Source organism: Sparus aurata, chromosome 9 (genome assembly GCF_900880675.1).
Source record: "Sparus aurata chromosome 9, fSpaAur1.1, whole genome shotgun sequence".
Lineage (NCBI taxonomy): Eukaryota > Metazoa > Chordata > Actinopteri > Spariformes > Sparidae > Sparus > Sparus aurata.
Genome location: NC_044195.1, coordinates 11518612 through 11540879, shown reverse-complemented (window position 1 = coordinate 11540879; position 22268 = coordinate 11518612). Strand labels below are relative to the sequence as shown.

The following is a 22268-nucleotide window of genomic DNA, read 5'->3' as shown; positions in this document are numbered from 1 at the left end:
CAGAAGTTACAGAAGTTGGCTGGCTCGACTTCTTCATCCTCTCATGTGGCACACTAGACGCTATAGTGACTCACAATCGCCCCCGAGGTCACACAGACTTATTACAAAAGAGACGGCCAATCCTTGGCTGCCTGGAATATCTCTGCAGTACAGTAAATATGCATCTTGGACATAACGCCAGATCTGTTACTTCCTCACACTCTTAGTGAATTTTTAAAAATGTTTTAAACAACATTTTTGTCCAGATCTTACAAAAGGCACCTTTCAAAATAAGTCAGTCTTTTATGGAAATAGCATCAGAACAATCCCAGGCTGACCTTACATACCAAAGCAGCCTGGAATAACTTAATGAAACTGGCCCCTGGCCGTGGTGTCCTGAGAGTCTAAGCACAAGTTGTTCATAATTTGGTATGCTGGACAATCCGGTGCACAAACGATGAAGGTCAGACTTTTAATTGTCTAGCAGTAATTCTGCACCCTGTCAGCGCGGATAGTCAGCTCTGCAGTTTCTTCACAGCACCGTACCTGTCAGACAGACATTATGCATACAACAGCACATTGTTTTTAATCTTGTCACAGTCCTTTAGCACGTGTAGTGCCAACCTCCAACCTCCTTATGACATGTTAGGATTTTATTACTGAACTGTGACCAGGAGTGTTCCCTGGTCGTTTACTTTCTTACTTACTTATGGACTCATTCATTCATTCATTCATTCATTCATTCATTCATTCATTCATTCATTCATTCATTCATTCATTCATTTATCTATACATCCATTCATTCATTCATTTTATAGCTAGGAAGGTCCCACTGAGATGCAAGATGTCTTTTTCCAGGGAGCCCTGGTGAAGACGAGAATCATTTAAAAAAAATATTTTTACATGTCAGAACACATACAATACATAAAGAACAGAGGCATACAGGCGATACCGGCCATAATCATAACACATTCCACCTCAAGTCAAGGGTTATGTACAACAACAACAAGTTTTCTTCAGGGTCGTTTGCAAAAGAGCTTTAAAGGTATTTTAAGAGGGGAGTGCTTCTAAAGTAATGGGACTTTGCAGCTCATTCCATGGCCAGGGTGCTTAAAAGGAGAAGCAGTTCTACCAGGCTCAGAGCTCACCCTGGGGACATTTCAAAGAATCCTATTTGTAGATCTAATACTCATATGCATACTTTTACTCTAACGTGAGTAGATTTCTTGAGAAAAATCTTTACTTTTACTCTGTTACATTTGTTAACAATGGCACTACTTCTGGAGCTACTTTTATTTGTTATTTTATGCGTTCATGCACATTCCCTTAAATTGGTCACCTGATCCCACGTCTGCTAATGCGCTAACGGCTTTTATTGTCGGGTGAAATACATCACAGTGCATGCAGTTGCATTCAATCAGTAGAACATCACAGAACCAAGCGCTGACAGAGAGCAGTGAGTGTGTGCGCTGTGGTGACAAGTTTGATAATATATACATACAGTATATCATGCTTCAAAAATACTGTTACTGTTCCTTCCTGCCCTAATGTAAATAGTCAAGACAAATTGTGTGTGAGCGCAGTGTCATGCATTTAACTCATGGTCGTTGGTGTAACCTGATGAAAAGAGACAGAAAGGTGGAGATATAATGTTCCAACCACAGGTGGTCTTCTTCAGGTCTATGTGAAGAAGTGAACACACTTGTATTTAATATATGAAGATGAAACATCACAGACACAGCTTTTTTTCCTGATTCACCCAAATAAGTGATTGAACCACTTCTGTGGTCTTGTAGTGTGACAGGGAATGGACAATGAATAATGGCGTATTTTCTCTTAATTGCAGATAAGATATGTAGATGATATATTTTAAATGAAAAACATTTTTAGGATGTTTATGCCTGGCAGAGTTTGCAATGTGAGTGTTGCCAGACTTGTGTTGCCACAACACATACGTGTCCAGCCTTGTGTGTTGTACAAAAATGACTTTGATATAATGCCAAGCTTGATCATGTGCATGTGTAAGTGTAAATAAAGATGAGATGTCTGACTAACTGTCAGTAGAATCAACAGAACATTGGGAGATTCTGCGCTCCATCCTCATTCCTCAGTCCTGTTTCTTCATGAGAGAAAAGAAAACAGTCACAGAGGTGTGGAAACACACTGCATGCATGACTGACTGTCCAACGAGTGTGTGTGTGTGTGTGTGTGTGTGTGTGTGTTGTGTGTGTGTGCGTGGTGTATGTGTGGTTTTCATCATACGACTGATCTGCTGTGAATACATCAGTAATGGCTTTGAGAGCGAGATGGTGTATGTGTCATTTAGCGAACAATAGACTGTAATGACTTTATGTCAAAGCACTGGACACTGACGTGTGGGAATGCTGAGTTTGTGTGCGTGTGTGTGTGTGGGAGGAAGATCAGTTGGTGGAATCTGACACTGAATAGATGCTAATGAGTCGATGTTAGAGGTCACAGAGGTTGTGTAGATCTGATCCGAGAGTTCAAGATCAGCAGTCTCTGATACAGTTTAGTGACAATACAGTTGCACCACATTTAATTTACGTAATTTCAAAGCAGCCGCTCTTTTGCCATTTAACAAAGCTAGTGCTAGAATTATGAATTTCTAATGATTTTAGTGTGATTGATTGCAAAATTGATCATTAATTGATAATGGTTTCCTTAACCTGGTTGACTTTTTTAGTTTGTCAGTCTCCTTTTAACATTGAAACATCTTGCAGTTTTTCTCTTGAAAAGTTTGTTCAATTCTTTGTTCATCAAATCTTTTATTTGACTTTAAATGAAAGAGTAATGTCGAGTGATTGATAGTGCGTTTGCTCTTAAAGCAGCACAAATTATCCTCTGTTGGTGCCACCAGGGCTGAATCTGTATCCTATTGCCTGTATTTGAGTTTCCACACTTTCCTGCTTCCTCTAAATGATGTTTTGTCTTTATCTTCTGACACAACCGCCTTTGAATACTTACGACCTTTCCCCATTTGAATTGGATGAGGTTTTTGTTGAAGGCCCAAACAACCTCTTTAGCTAAGTGACTCTTTCTACTTCTTGTCATCAGCCTAAATCTCAGCGTGTGTTGTTACATCATGGAAATGACAGTTAGTGCCTTAATCATGTTGAGAAAGACATTTGTTAGAAGTTGCTTAAGCCCTTTGTGGTCCAGCTGACTTACGAGATGTCATGTACGAACACATCCTGAAGGGCTGTCATGATCTTGAATGTTATCAAGACAGGATGGCAGGGGATTAAAGTGTTAATGCATGAATTGGATGGAAGTGAATTAGTCGACCAAGGGATTCAGAGTCAATAGGATGGAAGTGAGTTAGTGAATTAGTCTTGGGGGCGATTTGATGCCATGTAGAGCTCCTTAAATCTAATTTTCCATCAGAGAAGAAAAACACTGGGTTCAAAGAAAGAAAAGGAAATTCAGCTGAAATTACGTGGAAAAGAAGGCGAGACACTTGCACTGACAGTGGCAGGGCGACAGGTCCCAACAGGTTCCTTCAAACTGAAAAACAGTCACACCTCCAGCTTGTGATGACTTTCAGCTCTCTGGCAGACTGAAAGTCAACCTTCTCAGGCATTATTTATAACGTCAGAAGATTTAACTTTCAAAATAGTAATTTTTGAAAACATGGTGCCCTTGCTTTCAGACAAAGATAGACAAAAGCAGCATTTGAACAGATGACTTGATTATACTCTCTCACTATACTGAACTGAAACTGGCACAAATGTTGTATCTGCTAAGGCTTGCTAGCTAGTGAAGCTAACATTAACCCTGGTTAAAAAACACGGCTCTGGCTGACTTTTGAATGTTTCCAAATGACTCATTTTAAGATGAGAATCATGTTAAAGTGTTAATATGCACTTTGTGGTCACTACAGTTGGGAGGCGAGTAAGATAGTTAGCCAGACATGCTAATGACTGCAGCTCATGTTAGAGTCAATAAACAGTCTTTTTTTCGATTCCTCACACTTTTGCTCTCGTGTTTTTGGTTTTGGAAATGCTTAAAGTCGCACCAACTTCCAAACTCTATGAAAGCGGAGTCCTTATCAGTCTCTTAAACCTTCTGTACACTGCTTCAGGCAACATGTGGAGAAGTCCAGAGCTTTACAGACCTAGCGTGCTTTGCTACGTAAACTAAGCTATGACTGAGGTGCAGTGAATCGACAGTTCGTCGGATCACAAAGCAGTTATGTGTCAGACAAAAGAAGCAACATTTTGAAATCAGCTTGAGCAGTGGGGGGATATTTTGATTTTGTTTCACAGTTGTGAGAGTGTGGTATTTCTCTCTCTTTTTTTTTTTTTACTGCTTTCTGACTTGTACCGACTGAATGATTCATCGATTAATACTGACAGATTTAAGAAAAATAAGCATTAGCCACACGCACAACATTATTGGTTATTATTCATATGTGAGCTAACTCATTTCTTTGTTTCTCTCTGCAGCCAACCATCTTCAGTCCGGTAACAATAAAACTGAATCCCGGTGAGGACACACTTTTATCTTTTGCAGTCAGTAAATAGCTGATTGAGCTGGTTGATAACTTAGTGTCTCCTCTCTCTCCCCTCTCTTCTCTCTCCTCTCTACTGTGCCCTTGTGTTTGTGTGTGTGAATGTTTGCATGTAGCTTTGGTCTTGCAGCAGATCAGAAGAGGAGTCGGTATAAAGAAGGAGGAAGAAGTATGAACTCTACAGGATCAGGGAAGAGCAGCACTGTGTCTAGGTCAGTTCACCTCGTCAGTGCAGGACTTAACGTAGTGGTCTACACAGACACAGAGGGCTCTTATTAAACTCCATTTCAAACCAATTAAATGACAACAGTGAACTCATTTGTACCCAATCAAACAATTTGAAGGTAAAGGCCTTTTGAGCATTGTAAAAATAATAAATCAGTTACATGAAATTATGATCTTTAAAGGTTTTTTTTCACCTTGTGTAATATTACAGATACTTTTCACCTCTTCAGGTCTCTAAAGTCCGTGAAAGTGAAAAATCTTAGCAGAAACGAACATTGTCCTTAGTGTATTTGCATACTTTATATAGCAGTTTTTATTTTCAACAGCAGGGTCCACTTTTCCTGCACTGGTTTTAAATCACATTGAAGGCATTCAAGTGGCGAAACATGGGGTTGCTTTTATTGTGAAGCAGTCAGAGTTAACATTAGATAACACCAGATTTTTTCTTAGAGCTTGTCCCAGTCAAACTTGATTGGTTTTGATAAAGAAAACGGCTCACAGTGTCAGTGTCGGTCAGAAATTTTGGTTTAAACTTTTAAAGATCTGCATCTCAGAAGCAGGTGTGGTCAATGAACTAATTAAATTTTATATCTAAGGTGCATGAGTAGGTTTGTGTTTGGAGGATTTACTGTTCAACTGATTGTCTGTGGTGGATGTTAGTCTTGGAAGGCTGGCTGATTGGTGGTGGTGGAGGGTGAGCGGGGCAGAGTTATGAGGTCAGAGCAGGAGATGTGGCTAATGGGGCCAGGCTGTGGGTGTTCCAGCAGATGCAAGTGAATAGTGTGTTGTGCTTGATAGTTCACAATGGCCTATGGTTTAGGGGGTTAGGATATATAAGGTGTATATATTTATATAAGGTGTATAAGGTTTTAGAGACTCCTTGGCCGTGTTCTGTTTGATCGCAGGATTGATCAGCTTTCTGGGAGTGTTGGGAAGAAACCTAATTAATTCAAGGTGTCCAACAAAGCAGTGATATAGACGCTTATGATGGGAATGTCGAAGCTTGGTGATTCGATACGTCACGATTTGATTTCAAGTCCGATGGCTACGATTCGATTATGGATTTATCTTCAGGCTTCTTAAACATCAACATGTTTAAAAAGAGGGAGGCCTAGCTTAGAAAATAAACAAGATGCACATGTTTATGTCCATTACCTTTGACCATCAAATTGCATGAATCGCCAGAAACGTAAACCTGACACAGTGACACGCATGCTTTACTTCCTTTACATAACACTGTGCAGTTGGTTCAGCTGTAAGGAATGTAAACGCGACACAGTGACACATGTATGTTCTTTATGTTTCAGCCATAAGCAACATACAGCCCATTATTACGAAAACATTACTTCATGGAGCCACTTGAAGTGATAGGTCATGTAGGGATAGGTCTACTTAAAAACAACACTCAAGTGCCTTTAGATGGCTTTAATCATTCTTCCTGGTCAAACAAAAGGTCCTTCATGCCTCAAACACTGTGTGTGTCAGAACACTTTAATAGATGTTTTTGCATGGAAGGAAGGCTGTAGATTACTTACATTGAAAGTGCATCAGAAAGGTTTTGAGAAAAGGTAAAAATGACAGAAGCTGCTGCAAAATGAGCTCCACGTGAGTCTTTCTGGGCCACTGTAGTCACAAGAACAACACTGATGGATTCTAGAGGGGCTGATCCTCTGCTGCTGCTCAGGTTTCTGGTTTCTTCCTCTTCTCTTCTAGGTGGGTGTGTTGAGGAGCTGGGAAGTGGCAGAGCTATCACACTTAACTAACTACCTCACTAATTAAAGAATTAACAAACTACTTCACTAACAGACTAACTCACTAACAGCGAGCTGTGTGTGAGAAGTACTAACTGGCTGTCTGTGTTTTCGTAGAGTTTCAGAGGTGCTGGAGCAGTCAGAGACGCTTCCCGAGGAGATCCTCCTTAACCTGCGGTTAGACTGACTAAACTAACCAGCAGCCTAACTCACCAGCTAACTGACTGACCGGCTGACTTATTTACTGACTGAGCGGCTGACTGCCTGTGTGTGTGTTTACAGTGTCTCAGAGTTGCTGGATCTGTACGAGGAGGACCCTGAGGAAATCCTTTTCAATCTTGGGTTTGGTCGAGAAGAGCCCGACCTTGCCTCGAGGGTTCCATCTAGGTTCATCAACAACGCTTCCTCTGCCCGAGGCATCGACATCAAGGTACCAATGACAGACGTGTTCTGACACTGTAAAGAAACAAACAACAAACACGTTTGATACGAGGTCAATGAACTCTTGGTTAGGCCTGCACGAATACTGCAGTACAGAACACAGAAGTCTTATACACAAACAAACGCTTACACAACTGTACCAACTTGTTTTATTCAGTTATGGAAGCAAAATTTAATCCAAGGAAAATAAGAAGGGCAGTGTGCTCCCAATTACAATGTTAAGATCTATCTCAATTTAGCATGTTGTCATGCCAACAAAGTTCAGTTCATTTTGTAAGTATTTGTTCATAAACAAGAACAGTCAAGACACAAAAGCACTTTGATCTGATGATGGTGCTATATTAAAGTCACAGGAGTTATTATAATTTGTCCTGAGGAGGACGTCAATGTCTGATCCAGTTTTCATGGCAGTCCATTCAGTCGACATTTCATCTCCTCAGAACCACAAATGTGAACCTCATGGTGGTTGTTGGGGAAAATTGAGAGAATCCCCGAATTCATTACGATTCAACCGTACAAGATTTTGTGCCAGTCCAGCTAGAAGATGCTAAGATATTATGAGGGATAAGGCAACATTTTGACCTGCAGTTGGCACTTGAGGTAAAGTCAGGGGATCATGAAAGACATTAGGTTTCATCCTCTTAGAACCATAAATGTCTCCAAGGAATTTCATGGAATTTCATTAGTAGCTGTTTAGTAGTTTAGAAGTCTCGACCTAGGTGGTGGACAACATTTACTGGCCAGAGCACACCAGATTAACTTGTTTGGAGTTTGTCTTGCATCATCAATCCCAGATTCTTGTTTTATAATGTTTTATCATGACATCACTTCCTGTGGTTCCCCCTGTAGGTCTACCTGGGAGCTCAGCTGCAGCGCATGGAACTGGAGAACCCCAACTATGCTCTGACCAGTATGTACCTCCAGACTATCTACAGTGCTCTTCCATTCTTTGTAATTCTTTATGACTGTTCTCCCTACATCAACAACCGTGTGTCAAATAGTCAGCCTAAGAAGGGCAACACCACCTAAACACGTCAGCACTGCAGATGAAGGCTTACCACTGGTTAATGATGACGAGCTCAGAGGTCCATGTCCTGAAACTGTATACGGAGGAAGTGAAGCTCAAAGACTGTGTGTGTCCTGTTCCCAGTATTATTTTGGTATTTAGTAAGGTCTTTTAGCTCTTTTAGCTGCTCTGCCAACTGCCCGGACAACACCGCCAGCAGAGACAAAGATCTGTTTGTCCCAGACACAGACACACATGCTCTCGCAGGCGCACACACACACGCTCGCATTCGCTCACACATGCGTGCACACATGCACAGACCTGCTCCGCTAACATCCTGGCCTCTTTTTGTTTTTCAAACTTTTGTGTTTGAGTGAAGTTACTGGCTCCAAAATTAAACACAAGCACACGGCTGATTTTCTTCTTCTTGACAGTTTAACTGTCTTGGTGCTGTAAAAAAAAAGCCGTAGCCAAAGATCCTCAGTGTGTGTGAAGATGAGTCACTCCATAGTATAAAGAGCTTCAGGTCTGCAAAGTTTGAACTCATCACTGGCCACAGGTTGTTTTGAGGTGACTAAGACAGATGATAATTTCGTTAGGCCAAGTGCTCTGAGCGTTTGCACTTCCACATGGGCTAAATAGGTTTTGATTAGAATTTGTAATTATATGTCTGCTATTTTGTTTTTTTTACGATGTTCAGTGCAGCAGATTTATAGTTTTGCCACTAGGCTTCAGTTATTCAACTCTTATTGACCTTATACAGCCTGGCCAATTATTTTGTTTGTTCAATTTCCAGTTTTAGCGTGCTGTAGTAACAGTCACGTATTACGTATCATTAAGAGAGAGACAGAGAGAGAATGTGTAACAAAGTGTCCTTTACATATTCGTTCCACATTTTACGGATATAGACGGCGGTTTAATGTCGACGTGACTGTCCAAAGGTCTATTTTTGCTGAGAACTGTTCGCGTGACTCAGGAGAAATAGTCCAGACTCTGACTGCCTAGATGGCGCACCGTTACAGCCTAGCATGACAAGCACTTGAGCCACGCTACTCAGGCTGTGTGGCTGCTTATTCCTTCTGGGCGCCAACATGAAAAGCAAGACGTTTCACCACTCATCACTCACCTAGGGTATGTGGCCCTGTTGTCTCTAAAAGTATGCTCAAAAAAGAATTAGTTTGTACAGCATGGCATCTGGCCACACCTGAGGGCAGAATTGTTATTAGGTGTTCCAAGCGACCACAGTTGAAGGCAGTCAGTTATAGAGAGAGGAGGGGCGAGAAGCATTCAAGTGAGGAAAGCGGCGTATACCTTTGTGTCTTCTAGAGAACATTACCAGTGTTGCATTCAGTTGTACACATGAAAGGAGATCAAAATGTGTGAGGAATGAAAAAAGGAGGTTTTAGAAAGAAGTCCAACCATTGGTTCCGTTTCCCCCCTCCCCACAAAAAGCAAAACATTGCGTAAAGTGGGCGTGAATGTTAGAAAGTCTGATTTGGAAAGTAACAGAATGTGTCAGGCGTAGGTCTCCCACACTTCCAACATAGAAAAGGTTTGGAGAGTGAGGCTTTTCAGACGCTGTTTGTCAAACTGTTAACAAACTTTGCGTGAATCTTTAATGAGTTTGGTGAGTATGTGAGCTGGATCTGTTCTTTTAAGTGAACTGCTCCTTTAACAGTCCCTCGTTTGTCTGTGGTTCCTGGAAGCTTTCTTCTTTTCCAGAACATTCTCATACTGTTCCGTCGGTTCCCTGGATCCCAGACACGTGTGTGTGTGTTGTTGTTTGTTATGTAAGCTCTGTTCTCACCATCAGAAAAAAATCTCTTGGGATGAGGAGAGAAAAAAGTAGGGAGTACGTGTCGTTTTCTCTTATTCCTCACTTCCTGTTTTATGATCCTCAGAATGAGCATTAGTGCGGAGTCAGCAGTCAGCAGGAAACACACACACACACTATTACTATCATCACATGGGGCTGCTTAAATAAGAGGTTTAATGTTCTGTAGTCATGTCCACATGTGACTGTAGTAGCTGAACTATATGACTGGCTGGTTTGAAGCGTGGAAATAAGTTGTTTATGAATTGTTTTAACTGGAAGGTTTTCTTTATCTTTTGTGCCCTCCTTCAGAATTTTTGCAACTAGTTGTTTAATAATGCATTAGCTGATTTTTTCAAAAAGCCCCATAATGCTCCATTGTGTGTATTTGAGCCTGTCTATGTGAAATAAATAACAACAGAGTGGAAAAAAGGAATATCTCTAAAAAGAGATTAATAAAAGTACTTCTTCTGGTGCTGAGTTGCTATGAATTGACTGAGTTAGGCTGTGGGCTTCAACTTAAGATTTTCTTGCCTATATTTGTTTACATTTTGCTAAATTTGCATCATGGAAACCATGCTGAATAAGCTATAAGCAGTTCCCGTCTGCAGTTTACCCATGTATGTACATGTTTACCCACCCTGAAGCAAACTCAGTTCTGTTCTGTAGTTATAAGGAATGTCTCTTTCCCCCTGATTCCTAAGTGGTTTTGTGGACATTAAGTCACAATGGACATCAAAATGATATGTGCAATAATAAGTCCAAGACAACTGAGTTATGACTCAGAGAATGGGTGCAATTTTTGACACAAATTGTGGCAGTTAGAAGCTAAAGGTTTCCCTCCTTGTGCTGTGTGTCACACTTACTGCTGCTCCAGACTGGCCATCCTGGTAGCCAAATGTTCATTCTCGCTGATACAAGTTCAAATTGGCGCAACAGTAATAAAAATAGCTTTCCTTAATTTGGAGAAGACACTTCGTCCTTCATCAAGATTGAAAATCACCGAAATTGGATGATATTCTCACATGACAGCACTCATGTAACTGACAGCCACCAATGAATATTGTCAACAGCAAGTCTGTTAAACTATTTTGTTTCCTGATATACTGGCTGCTAGATATCACATTGTTAAAGCCCCCTATATCAAGCACCCTTTCACAGATATTGTAGTTATTTTATTCCATCAGCTCCTGGCTATGTAAACGCAATATCATCAGCCTGTGACAGCTGTGGAGGTGGATGATTTCTGGCTGCTGCTTCTTCTCCTGGTTCATTGCTTATCACACTGTGTGAAATAGATCTAATAGAATCTATGTTGGACTTTAAGATATCGCTTTTAAGGTTGCCAGATTGTGTGATTAATATTTGTGCTACAGCGTAAATAGAAAAGCACAGACCGGTAGTAAATGCAAGTAGAAAATGATCATCTGTCCTCAACGCTGTCATGTTTCTGAGAAAGCAGCAAAACACAGCTTGCAATGTTGTGACATCCGGTACATACTTCTAGCCTGATTCCAAACCTCTGACTCATTGCCTACGTGTCAGATTTGTTAGGTCTGCTGTTTTGCTCATTATTAGCTGATTCCACTGGTTGGACGAAAAATCGACCAATTTAGGTTAAGATTTAGACTGAAGATGTCTTCTTCCTATGTAGCTAACTAGCTGTCTAGCTACTTCCATGGCCAACCTTCTAGGAGGCCCACCTACAGCCATCTGTGCTATTTATATGTATGAATTGCATCAGTGTTCCCATTAAGTCCAGTCTAACCAGCACTACAGTGTTAGAATAATGCAGTTTGTGTGAAGTTGTTGTTGTAATTTGATTACAAAAAAAAACTGTATTAGCAATATACATGTCTGTACAGTGTAACTTTATTTTGACATGTGATTTGTCTCTGCTTGGAAGAAGCCCATTCCAACTATAAAGATGTTGGTATGTCAGTTTTGTGTTCACAACTTGTGAACAATCTCAGGGCATTTCTTTTATAAAGAGTCATTTAGCGTTTTCATAAGAGGTTTCCCAGATGAACAGTTTTATATATTCAAGTTTTTACATTTCTGTGTTCATTTTGGCTCCCTTTAACATTTTATAACACTTCTGTATTGTGTCTGTTTCCACCAGGTCGTTTCCGTCAGATTGAGGTCTTGACTACAGTAGCTAACGAGTTCTTCCAGCTCTACAGTCAAGTTTCTGGTCAGCCTGTTCAGTGCTTCAGCTCCAGGGACCAAGGTAACCAACCACTGAGAGACAGTTTTTATATATTCTAGACTTAAGGGAACCAAAGCGCCATGGGCCTTATACTGATTTTTATACTGACTGTTATATAGAAAGATAATTTGTATGAGGACATACGGTGAATACTATTTTCAGATTTACTTAAAGTTTTAGTGGTGATGTCAATGGTCCATGTAAATTGTGGTCAAATATAGTCATATTCTTCTTATGTGTAGTCAGTTTTAGATGGAGGAAAACTCTTGACAACTTTCTTATTCGTCAAATTCTAATTTTGTCAGCTTTTTGATTTGTCTCAATAACATTTTGTTTTCAAAACTGACAACAAGTTACTTGACAAATATATTTTGTGATAGTTTAAGTCCACATAACATAAGCACCACATTGGACTGATAGTGTGTTTTATTTTGTTCTGTTCCTGTGTCTCTCTCAGGAGGGGAAGGAGGAGAAGGTGGGGGTAAAGAGTCGCCTCCTTCTCTGAAGAGGAACAACTCGGCTCGTAATGTTGCCAAACTCCTCAAGAAAACCATCAGCAGACACAACCTGCATGCAGCTTCCTCTGAGTCAACTGAAGCACACACACCTAACACACAACACACACAGATGAATGGGCAAACCCCCTCTAATCACACAAACACCAACGGTCATGCACACACGGCGCAAGAGCAGGACGGTTGTAGGACTGACCCTGACCACCAGGTGGAGACAGTCAACCAGAAACACAACCGCAAAAAAGACAGCTGCTCCCTGGCAACAGTAACGGAGGAAACCAACGGGGATGGAGAGACAGACGACAGGTAATGCTAAATAGGCTGGTAACTGAAGCTAACGTTAGCTTGCTAGTATTTAAAGCGGTTTGCAGTGGTGGAAGAGTAAAACAGTGAATAAATACTTCAAATAGAAGTCCTTCAAGTACATTAGCAAAATATACTTTAAGTATCAAATTAAGATACTTGTATGTGGTTTAACTAGTTTTTAGTATTTCATACACAGTTAGGTGGTTTAGTCCAGTTCTCAACCTAGGGGTCACAAGATGAATCTGGAGGAATATATGTTAGTCGAATAGAACATAGTAGAATATCTAGACTAGTCCTGATACACACATTTGTGTACTTTTCTTTGGATTTGTGAAATGCTGTTTAGTTGACTTTTGGGTCTCAGAAATGATTGAAATTCAATTATTTGAGAAGTTTTTGTTAAACCTGCAAACAACATTCAAGGCAAAATATGTTGGAAACCATTTGTTACATTTTTAACAATACATTGTTTTTTTTGCATTCATACAATTTTGAATTTGGGAACAATTCTGTTACTAGCAAGCCGTCAGAGTAAAACATCCACATAGAAATGAATGAATTTCGGTCTGACTGCATCAACCTCTCTCTTCGTATCAGCCCTGAGCAGAGCAGCACCAGACCAACGGCTAATGGAGAGCATCAACCAGAGTCACAGAGGACAGATGATGGAACCCAGGCGGTCACTGAGGTGCAGGAGGAGAAGAACCTGACCTCAACCCCAGAGAAAGCTCCTCCCAACCTGGCTCCACTGCAGCTGGCCCAGCTTCGCACAGAGACCACAGACTCTTTCGACATGGAGGAGGTGAGGGTTCTCCTGGAATAGGTTCTTCATACTTTTACAGGGTTTTACAACCTCCGCCCACACAGTAAAAGTGTAATGTTGTCTTGGGTCAGCACTGTGTCGCGGATGCCTTTTTAGTAAATTCTGATCATTTAAATCACCTTCCACATCGCAGAGTTTGCCTTCTCCTGGACCAATCAAACATCTTACCACCCCATATCTTGGTAGTTATGGGAATATGCCTAAATTAAAACCAGAAAGCTCACAGTGAAGATTGTGGCCTTGATCAGATTTTATGAGTATCGATAATTAGCTCACAATTTACGGACAACAGAAGATTTCTGGGATTTGAAGAGGTCCCTGTGGAGCTTACGCTTAACTTATCTTGCCAGAGAACAAAAGAACGTTGACTTGTAGATGTTACCGAAGACAGACAAGTGACAAATGTCAGAATCCCTGCAACAACCAGAGAGGATTGCCCGTTATTGTCATTACCTACCTACCTGCTTAGTAGCCTGATGGGCTAGCTGCTGCTGTAGGTGTGCAAGTGTTCACCCAGAGTATCTGCACAATCATAAGCATGTATGGAACAACCTGTTAGTGAAAGGTCTCAGGGTTTCTTGAGTGAAGTACTGGCCCTCAGCAACTTTGTTTTAAAATCCAGTCTGTTGTGTTTCTTTCAGATTCAGAGTAACGAAGATGAATCTCTGCCAAACAGATCTTCCAGAACCACTGGTGAGTTCACCTCAACCTCTAATCTCAACTTCAACACTAAAATCTGTAACTGAAATGTAGGATAACCACAGATGAGAGAAAATATTAAATGTCTTTTTAGAAATACCAGAAATATCTTTTCCGAGAGGAAGGATATTCAACATTTAAAAACAGAAATCAGTGTCACCATATCTTTTGTTTGAAAAATTAGGAACTTCTGAAAGAAAGGCAGTGGAGGATCTTAGTAGAACTTCAAATGAAAGGCAGTAACTGATACATGTCAATACTAGGTAGTCTAATGCTTCATAAAGGAGTATATGGAGTTAAAATGGGTCTAAAATCTCACAGATCTGTAATCTGTGTCTTAATCTCTTAAGTGAGACTTGATAGTCGAATATTGTAGCTTCTTTCTTTCTACTTTGAGTACATTTTTTATTGAGTATCTGAGTGTTTTTTCTGTTTTGTCCATAGGATTTAAAAAATATTCTGTCCTGTCCAGTGTAAACTGTATATGCAGCCTGTTTCTGTACGCAATAAACATGTTTCCTGTTCCTCAGTTTACTTAGTGAGGACACACTGTCCTGTCACCTCAGGCCGTTTTTTCATGTTCCGTGTAAATGATAACACTCTGACACCACCAGCATAGAAGCGGTGCTGCAATAATCATAATGTTTGTCTGTCTCTTATCAGACCTGTTGAGGACAGTCAGTCAGCAATCAGACAGCAGTGGATTTGCTGAGGAGCCCTCTGCCGACTCCAACAGCTACCTGAAGGTTTGTTTATGTGTTTTGTTTCATATCTTAGCCGCCTTTATCTCAGTTTAGATCCCCAGTTGACCTTTCAATTTTGAAATGACTCATATGATTCCAGTCAGAGCCTTATCTCACCAAATGGAAAAACATCCCACAGATTAATCACATATGAACTGGAGGAAAAAGGATTTGATTCTGTGTAATGAAACTTATTAATGTAGTGTGAAAAATATTTCTCTTAGAAAACAAATAATTTAGAACCACTGTAGCTGCTTCTCTTTTTCATAACTGTACAGAATGAAGTGGTTGGCTAGTAAAATCAGATACACTTCAGGTTTAGCAATTAATAATGAATAAATTAATTACTAAAGTCCATGTGTTTAAATCCTCCTCCATAATTTTAAGGTGTATATGTAATAGAAGACATCAAAGTATTTACAGTTTATGTGAATATGTTTCTGCTCCAGCACTAGCTCCATTTCACCTTGACTACCTACAGCACTAATGTGCTACTCACACATGGATACTTCAGCGACTATCTATGTTACATATGTAACCATTTAAACATTCAAAATATTCTACAAAATTAACTTGATATTTTGAATGCAATATAGGACTTCAAAGTTCAGTGTCTAGTATTTAGGGGCAGAAATCAAATGTAATATAGGCAGAATGAATCACATGAAATTAAAAATTTAGAGCTGTTATACAGTATCAACAGAGGGAGCAGGTCCTTTTCCACAGAGTCTGCCATGTTGCACCGCCATGTTTCTACTAGGGCCCAACCGATTAATCTGCCGGCCAATGTAATCAGCCAATTATAGCCTTTTTGAGATTAATCGTTACAAATGTTCTGAACGCTTTTATTTTTCCTGAAAAAGTGCAGGGAATATGACCTGGTTTTACTTGCGTGCTTGTGTCGGTCATGATAATCTGTCTGTTATGTTAGCAGGGTAAAGTGCTAACATAACAGACGCATATATTCACAGCAGCACACCAGGCATGTTTGTTTTTTTTACATTGGATTAATTTACATTACATTACATTGAGAGTTCCCCCTGCAGACAATAGCAGATACATTGGTCATCTCTTGACTGTTTGAAACCATTGTTCACTAAAAATGAAATATTGAAAAAGATGATATGCGTTGATAATGTGAAACAAGAAAAGCCTTACAGGTTGGAGTTTTGTTAATAATGATTGAATGGTTCAGAACGATAGAGAAACTAAATTAATGTTAGCATCACAGAGGTGCATTACAAATGATATTTTGCCAGTTACTTGACTTATTATGTTTCTTATACACCAACATATTACCTAAAAAAGAAGATAATAATCCATTCATTATTTGTAAATATCAGCTTTATTCATGTAAACAGGCCTTGCAACAGAAACAAGCTTATTTTCTGAGTTTTATTGTTTCAAAATGCCCCATGTAACTTTTATCGGTATTGGCCAATAAGATCCATATCAGTCGGGCCCTAGTTTCTACAGTAGCCCAGAAGTGACAGTGAAACACTGCCTCTGGAGAGGGTCATTTGCATTTTTCATGTTTTCACATAGCAGCCACCGGAGCGGAAGGTGAGGTTAGGGATTTCTTTGTCGGTTGCAGTCTGTAACCTCACTGCTAGATGACACAAAATCATACACACTGGACCTTAACCTGTAATGGAGTATTATGAAGTATTTAATTTTCATTGTTGTGTGTCACTTTTATGTAAAATAGGTATTTGAGTTCAACACTGGTATGTTAATTAATTTTGATTAGGTGCAGGAGAGCAGTGATAGCTGCGACAGCGAGACCACTGTGACATCACACCCTTCACAAGATGTGGCCACGCCCCTTGCAGTGGACCAACCAGCATTTGTGCTTCCAGATGGCACAGAGGAAGAAGCGGAATGCAATGGAGCTTCTGAGGCTGATGGGAGTAGTAGTTCCAGGGTAGAAGATGAGCATTATGGAAGCTCAGAGCAGGTTCCACAATATTCAGCTCATCAGCTCCCCAGACAACCAATGGAAACGCAGCAGGATGAGGCCAAGGACGAGGACCATGTTGATAATGAGGACCGGACCGAGTCTGAACCAGAAACGGAACAGGGGATTACGTGTGCTGCAGAACAAGAACCACAACCAGAGTTAGAACACACCGAGAAGCAGCTTGCTTCGAAACAAGAACCACAACACTCTCAAAACAAGACTGAAACTGCCACGGACACAAAAACCCCAACAGAGGAACTAGATGCTGTGGACAGGGCCCAAGGAGAGCATGCATTCTTGGATGATTCTGGTTCATCCTGTCCCTCTGTTCCATCCTCTCCGGTTCTCAGCGCTCTTGAACGAGCCAAACGGCACCAGCTGAGTCGGGCAGGGTGGCAGGGTGACCCCCAGTCAGTTGAGGAATCCCAAATCCAAGGGAGAGGACAAGGAAGAGGGCGGGGACGAGGTGGTATTCCCCTACAGAGGTCCTCCTCCCTGCCCTCCTCGCTCCTGTCGCCCTCAAGGGTTGTGTCCTCTGTAAGGATCCAGTTTGGACGAGGCCAGGCATCCTGCACTGAGCCCAGGTATTCCTTTAGATACACCCAGGAGTCCGAAGGGGACAAGGAAGAGAAAGAGGAGGGTGTGGACGGACAAACAAACTGTCTGTCTACTCTGATCATAAACCCTGCCTCTTCATCTGACTCTATTAACCAACCAAGGCATACCAGAGAAGCTGTAGTACCACCCAAACCCATCCCACGATACCTGATGCGATCATCCTATTCCCTGCAAAGCTCTAGCCCTCCTCCTGATTGGTCACCAGGAGGCCATGCTCAATCGTGGAGCACCCAGAGCGTCCCTGATCTCTCCGTCAGTCAGCAGCAGCCAGGCCAGTTCCAACAGAACGTGAACACCAACCAAAACCAGCAAAGTTGGTATCCAGGGCAGATGATGTTCCCTAATGCTAACCCTGCTGCCCAGTACTTAAACCCAAGCCCCAATCCTAGTCCTAGCCTTAATCCCAGCCCTTACCTTTTCTCTCCAAGCCCTTCTCCACAGTACCCCTCCCCTCTCCAGCCATATACCAGCCTCCCTAACCTCCATCACCAGCACAATCCCACCTTGGTTCACCATTCTAGTCTCACGAGTCTCCACCAGCCTACAACCCCCACAATCCCCCAGCATGGCAGCCACTTAAACTTGCACCAGCCATCACCTTCCACTGATCATCACTATACCAGTCTGGGAAACCTCCAGGGCGTCAATCCTCTATACAGTCATCACTCGCCTTACCACACCACACCTCACAGCTCGCAGTTTGCCTCACCCTACCTCGGTTTCCATGGGTACCATATGAATCCACACTTGGTCTTCCCCCACCCCGTCACCCAGTGTCCGCCGTTGGCTCCAGAACACGGCCTCCACCCTGGGCTCGCTCCTTCTGCTACAGGCTTCCTTCCAGGCTTGGCCTCAACTCTCTGCCCGGGTCACGGCCTCCACCCGGGGCTCACTCCTCCTGCTCCATCCAGCACTGAGATGCAGCTGAGGAAAGTTCTGCATGACATCAGAGGAACCGTTCAGAGTCTTAGCCAGGTTGGTTCTGTTCAATCCTGTGCTCTTAAGTTATTACGTTTTAGCAGCTCCTGCCATCTTACTATAGAAATAGGTTGATGGATCTACAAACTTGAGTGGATAGACAAACAGACAGGTGGTAAACAAGTCAACAGTTCAACAGATCTGGATCAAAAAATAGTCTTGCATATATCCCTTGTAAAATGGTGTTTTTGCATTAGGTTTTGTACAGATTTAACGGAGTAAAAATGTTAGTTTATGAGCTTTAGAAATGCTGGTATGTGTAAGCCATGCTAGCTGGTTCCCCTGTTTTAGTCTGTATTCTAAGACAGTAGCTTCATATATACTGGACAGTCATGACAGTGGTATCAGTCTTCTCATGTAACTCTCAAAAAGAAAGCGAATAAGCATATTTCCTTAAGTCAAACCCTTCTTTGAAGATGAAGGTTGAGGTTTTACAATAGACAGTTGGGTTGCAGTTTTACTCGTTGCCTTTTTTGTGTTTGTTTTGTCTTCCAAATAAATGGGTCTATCCAGGGGGTTTGTTTAAAATGTGCATGCTTGCAATTAACAGTCAGTAATTAACTTGGTCAGTTATCAAAACTGTATGAACCAAATGACCAAAGTAATACCCACATTTTTCACCAGAGGAGTGTGGTGTAGATCAAAACCAACCGGCAACACTCTGTATGTGTGGCACTCTTAAGCTCCCATGTCTTTGTGAACAGACCTATATTTAGTTGTTTAAACATTGGCCTCAAGTTTCACCTTGGTAAACTAGCAGTAATGACTAGTAATACTGCAGGTCGAAAATGTGGGGATTGATCTGATTCTGACCCATGAAACTCTTCCCTAACACCAGCAGTGACTACATCACTTCCTCTGATTTATTGAATGGTATAGTTTGAGTGACATGAATGTAATTAGGATAGGTTTATTAACTCATCCTATTGTGTTCCTGCTCCTGTCCTGACCTCATTTTCCTCTCAATGTAGACTCCGGACCCGTTCAATGAGCACAGAGCAGCCCTGCCCAGCCACCAGGTACTTCCCCATCAATCCTCCCTTGACAATACTTCCTGCTATTTTAATCTCTTTTACTGGACTTCAATGACGCAAACACAAAATCAACACTTCCCCTTGAAAGCAGCTCTGATCTTTGACAGAGTCATCACTGCGGAGAACATTTCAGGACAATGTGCCCCTTACTTGCATATTTCCCACCATTGTGTATTCAGAGTCATATGATATTGACACAGTAGCTTTGCATATCCTAATATTTGCAAACCATGAGTTTGCAGGATGGTGTATTCCATCCACAGCAGGAAGCATCAGAAGACTGTTTTCATTGTCAATAAAGTGGGTTTCACTTTGTTTTGTTTCTCTCTCTCTCTCTCTCTCTCTCTCTCTCTGTCTCTCTCGAATTTCAGTCTTTGGGAGAGTTTCAGCAGAAGAGGCGGAGTCTGAACATGTTCCGCAGTCAGATGATGGACCTGGAGCTGTCAATCATCCGACAGCAGGCTCTAGTCTACAAACACCTGAGCCCTGCTGACAGGTGACTCATAACAGCAAACAGAAAATGTTATGCAGTAATCTGGACTGATGATATGTGATACTATGATACAAAACAAACTTGATTTGTGTGTTTGTGTTTGTGTTTGTGTGTGTGTGTGTGTGTGTGTGTGTGTGTGTGTGTGTTTGTGTGTGTGTGTGTAGGCTGGAGTTGGAGCAGCTTCAGTCCCTGAGGTCAGCGGTCAGAGAGGAGCTGCAGGAGCTGGAACAACAGCTGGAGGACAAACTGATGGAGCTCACACATCACACTCAGTGCAGGGTACGTAAATGAGCCACAGAGCACACATAACACCTATGCAGTATGGAAACATATGGAAGTTGATTTGAGTCATTTCCAGATCTGGATGAATATGGAACAATATTGGTGTTTTCAGACTATTTCCCCTAATTTGTTTGGTCAGATGTAAAAGTCAGAATTTCTAGTAGATTAATTGTGAATTAAAAGGTTAATGTTTTGTTCAGCTGGTAAAGCGTGAACCCCCATGTTCATACATGTGTCCTTGCTGCAGTGGCCCAGGGTTTGAATCCCACGTGTGGCCAATTAGCTGTCCCCCAAGTGTCTTATTACTGTAACAAATCAGGACATCTGCGAAAAAATGTGTTTAAAGGAAATGTGCAATATCTTTGAAGTGCTCCATACATAGCATCACAAACTTGTTCTCAGACACTAAACAAAGCTGCACGGATACCAGTTCATTTTTATGAAAGAGATATGGGACAAACGATAATATATTATTTATTCAATATGTTAAGGCAGCTCTTCACAATCTTAAGAATGACACAGCCCTATTTGAAACAGAAAATCTTCTTGGGCCCACCAAAACTTATAATGACAACTCTGGTCCCATCAATGATGCGATGTAAGATATGTGCCACAGTCAAATGATATTATTCATCTGTCAGAATTGTGTTTCAAACAGATTTCAACACACGACACTGAACAATAACTTACTTCCTTTTTGCGTATAGATGTTCATCCAACTTTCTGCTAATTTCTGAAGTGTGGACTGAATGGCCACTATTGATAAATGCACGTTTTCTAAGGCCTGGCTTGACAATCCCAAAATTTGAAAAGAGAAATGTGGGCCTTGAAAATAATGCAGTTTTTAAAATGGTAAATGTATACAAATCCTGCATGTACACACAACTTAAGGGGTGAAAACACATGTGATATGATATTTCAGGATAAAGAGACAGGCCTGCGATGTGTGAACATGTAGTGATGCTGTCACCTCTTCCTCAGGGTCTCCATAGCGAAAGCAGTATTGACAGTCTGTCCACTGTCTCTGCACTGAGAGCCATGGATCCGGTCAGCACACACACACACACACACACACACACACACACACACACACACACACACACACACACACACACACACACACACACACTTGTTGTATAAGGCTTGTAATGCTCAACACCGTCATAGTGTACAACGTTTTCCTATCTGTCGGTCCAGGTGTCAGACCTCCTCAGAGAACAGCACTTCCTGCAGTCTGAGATCAGCTACGATGGTCAAGCGGCCTCCACCAACCCCTCCTCCCGATCTTCCAGTCCAGTCCGAGGAGAAAGAGAGGAACGCGAGCAGAGAGGAGGCACGTATAGAGCATCAATTAACATAACCCCGGCACCACCACCTCGACCGAACACACATACTGAGGAGGAGGTGGAGGAGAAGGACGGAGATGGGGACAGAGGAGGAGGAAGAGAAGGAGGAGGACGAGAACTTTCAGACGTGGAGGGAGCAGCAGCAGGAGGAGTCAGAGCGGAGAACCTGCAGCAGCTCATCAGAGAGGTAACAGTCTGTCAGCACTTTTGATTTATAGTTAATTATAGTTATTATGTTTTAACTGTATGTACAAAGTGAAAATATCCCCAAATAAAACGTGAAAATGGAATATAATCTTTAACATTATCGTTGCTTTTTAAATACATTTTGTCTTCCTTTTTGTTTGTCAAGGTTTCTTTTTGTTGTGAAAAAAAGTAATCAACTGTTAAGTTTAGCTATAGGTTTTATTCACAGAATAATCTTGAGCATCGTATCAGGATGGAGAACAAGGTACCCAACAGCAAAATGCAGTGTTGACAATCCAATAGTGACAGTACCTTGTCACTGTTGGTACT

The 22268-nt window shown here is 41.4% G+C and overlaps 1 protein-coding gene across 4 annotated transcripts in view; it reads left to right on the top strand.

Moving 5' to 3' along the window:
- itprid2 (ITPR interacting domain containing 2) overlaps positions 1–22268 on the top strand; it is a 42899-nt gene that overhangs the window by 16236 nt on the left and 4395 nt on the right. For 3 of the 4 annotated variants that reach the window (XM_030428686.1, XM_030428687.1, XM_030428689.1), the window contains 15 exons: positions 4446–4485; positions 4627–4722; positions 6769–6916; positions 7777–7837; positions 11869–11976; positions 12413–12776; positions 13374–13578; positions 14241–14292; positions 14962–15044; positions 16792–18594; positions 19569–19616; positions 20003–20127; positions 20289–20403; positions 21388–21453; positions 21604–21939. In XM_030428686.1, the coding sequence (XP_030284546.1) occupies positions 4446–4485; positions 4627–4722; positions 6769–6916; positions 7777–7837; positions 11869–11976; positions 12413–12776; positions 13374–13578; positions 14241–14292; positions 14962–15044; positions 16792–18594; positions 19569–19616; positions 20003–20127; positions 20289–20403; positions 21388–21453; positions 21604–21939 (3650 nt within the window). The remainder of the gene's footprint in view (positions 1–4445; positions 4486–4626; positions 4723–6768; positions 6917–7776; positions 7838–11868; positions 11977–12412; positions 12777–13373; positions 13579–14240; positions 14293–14961; positions 15045–16791; positions 18595–19568; positions 19617–20002; positions 20128–20288; positions 20404–21387; positions 21454–21603; positions 21940–22268) is intronic. The other variant, XM_030428688.1, reaches the window with a different exon arrangement.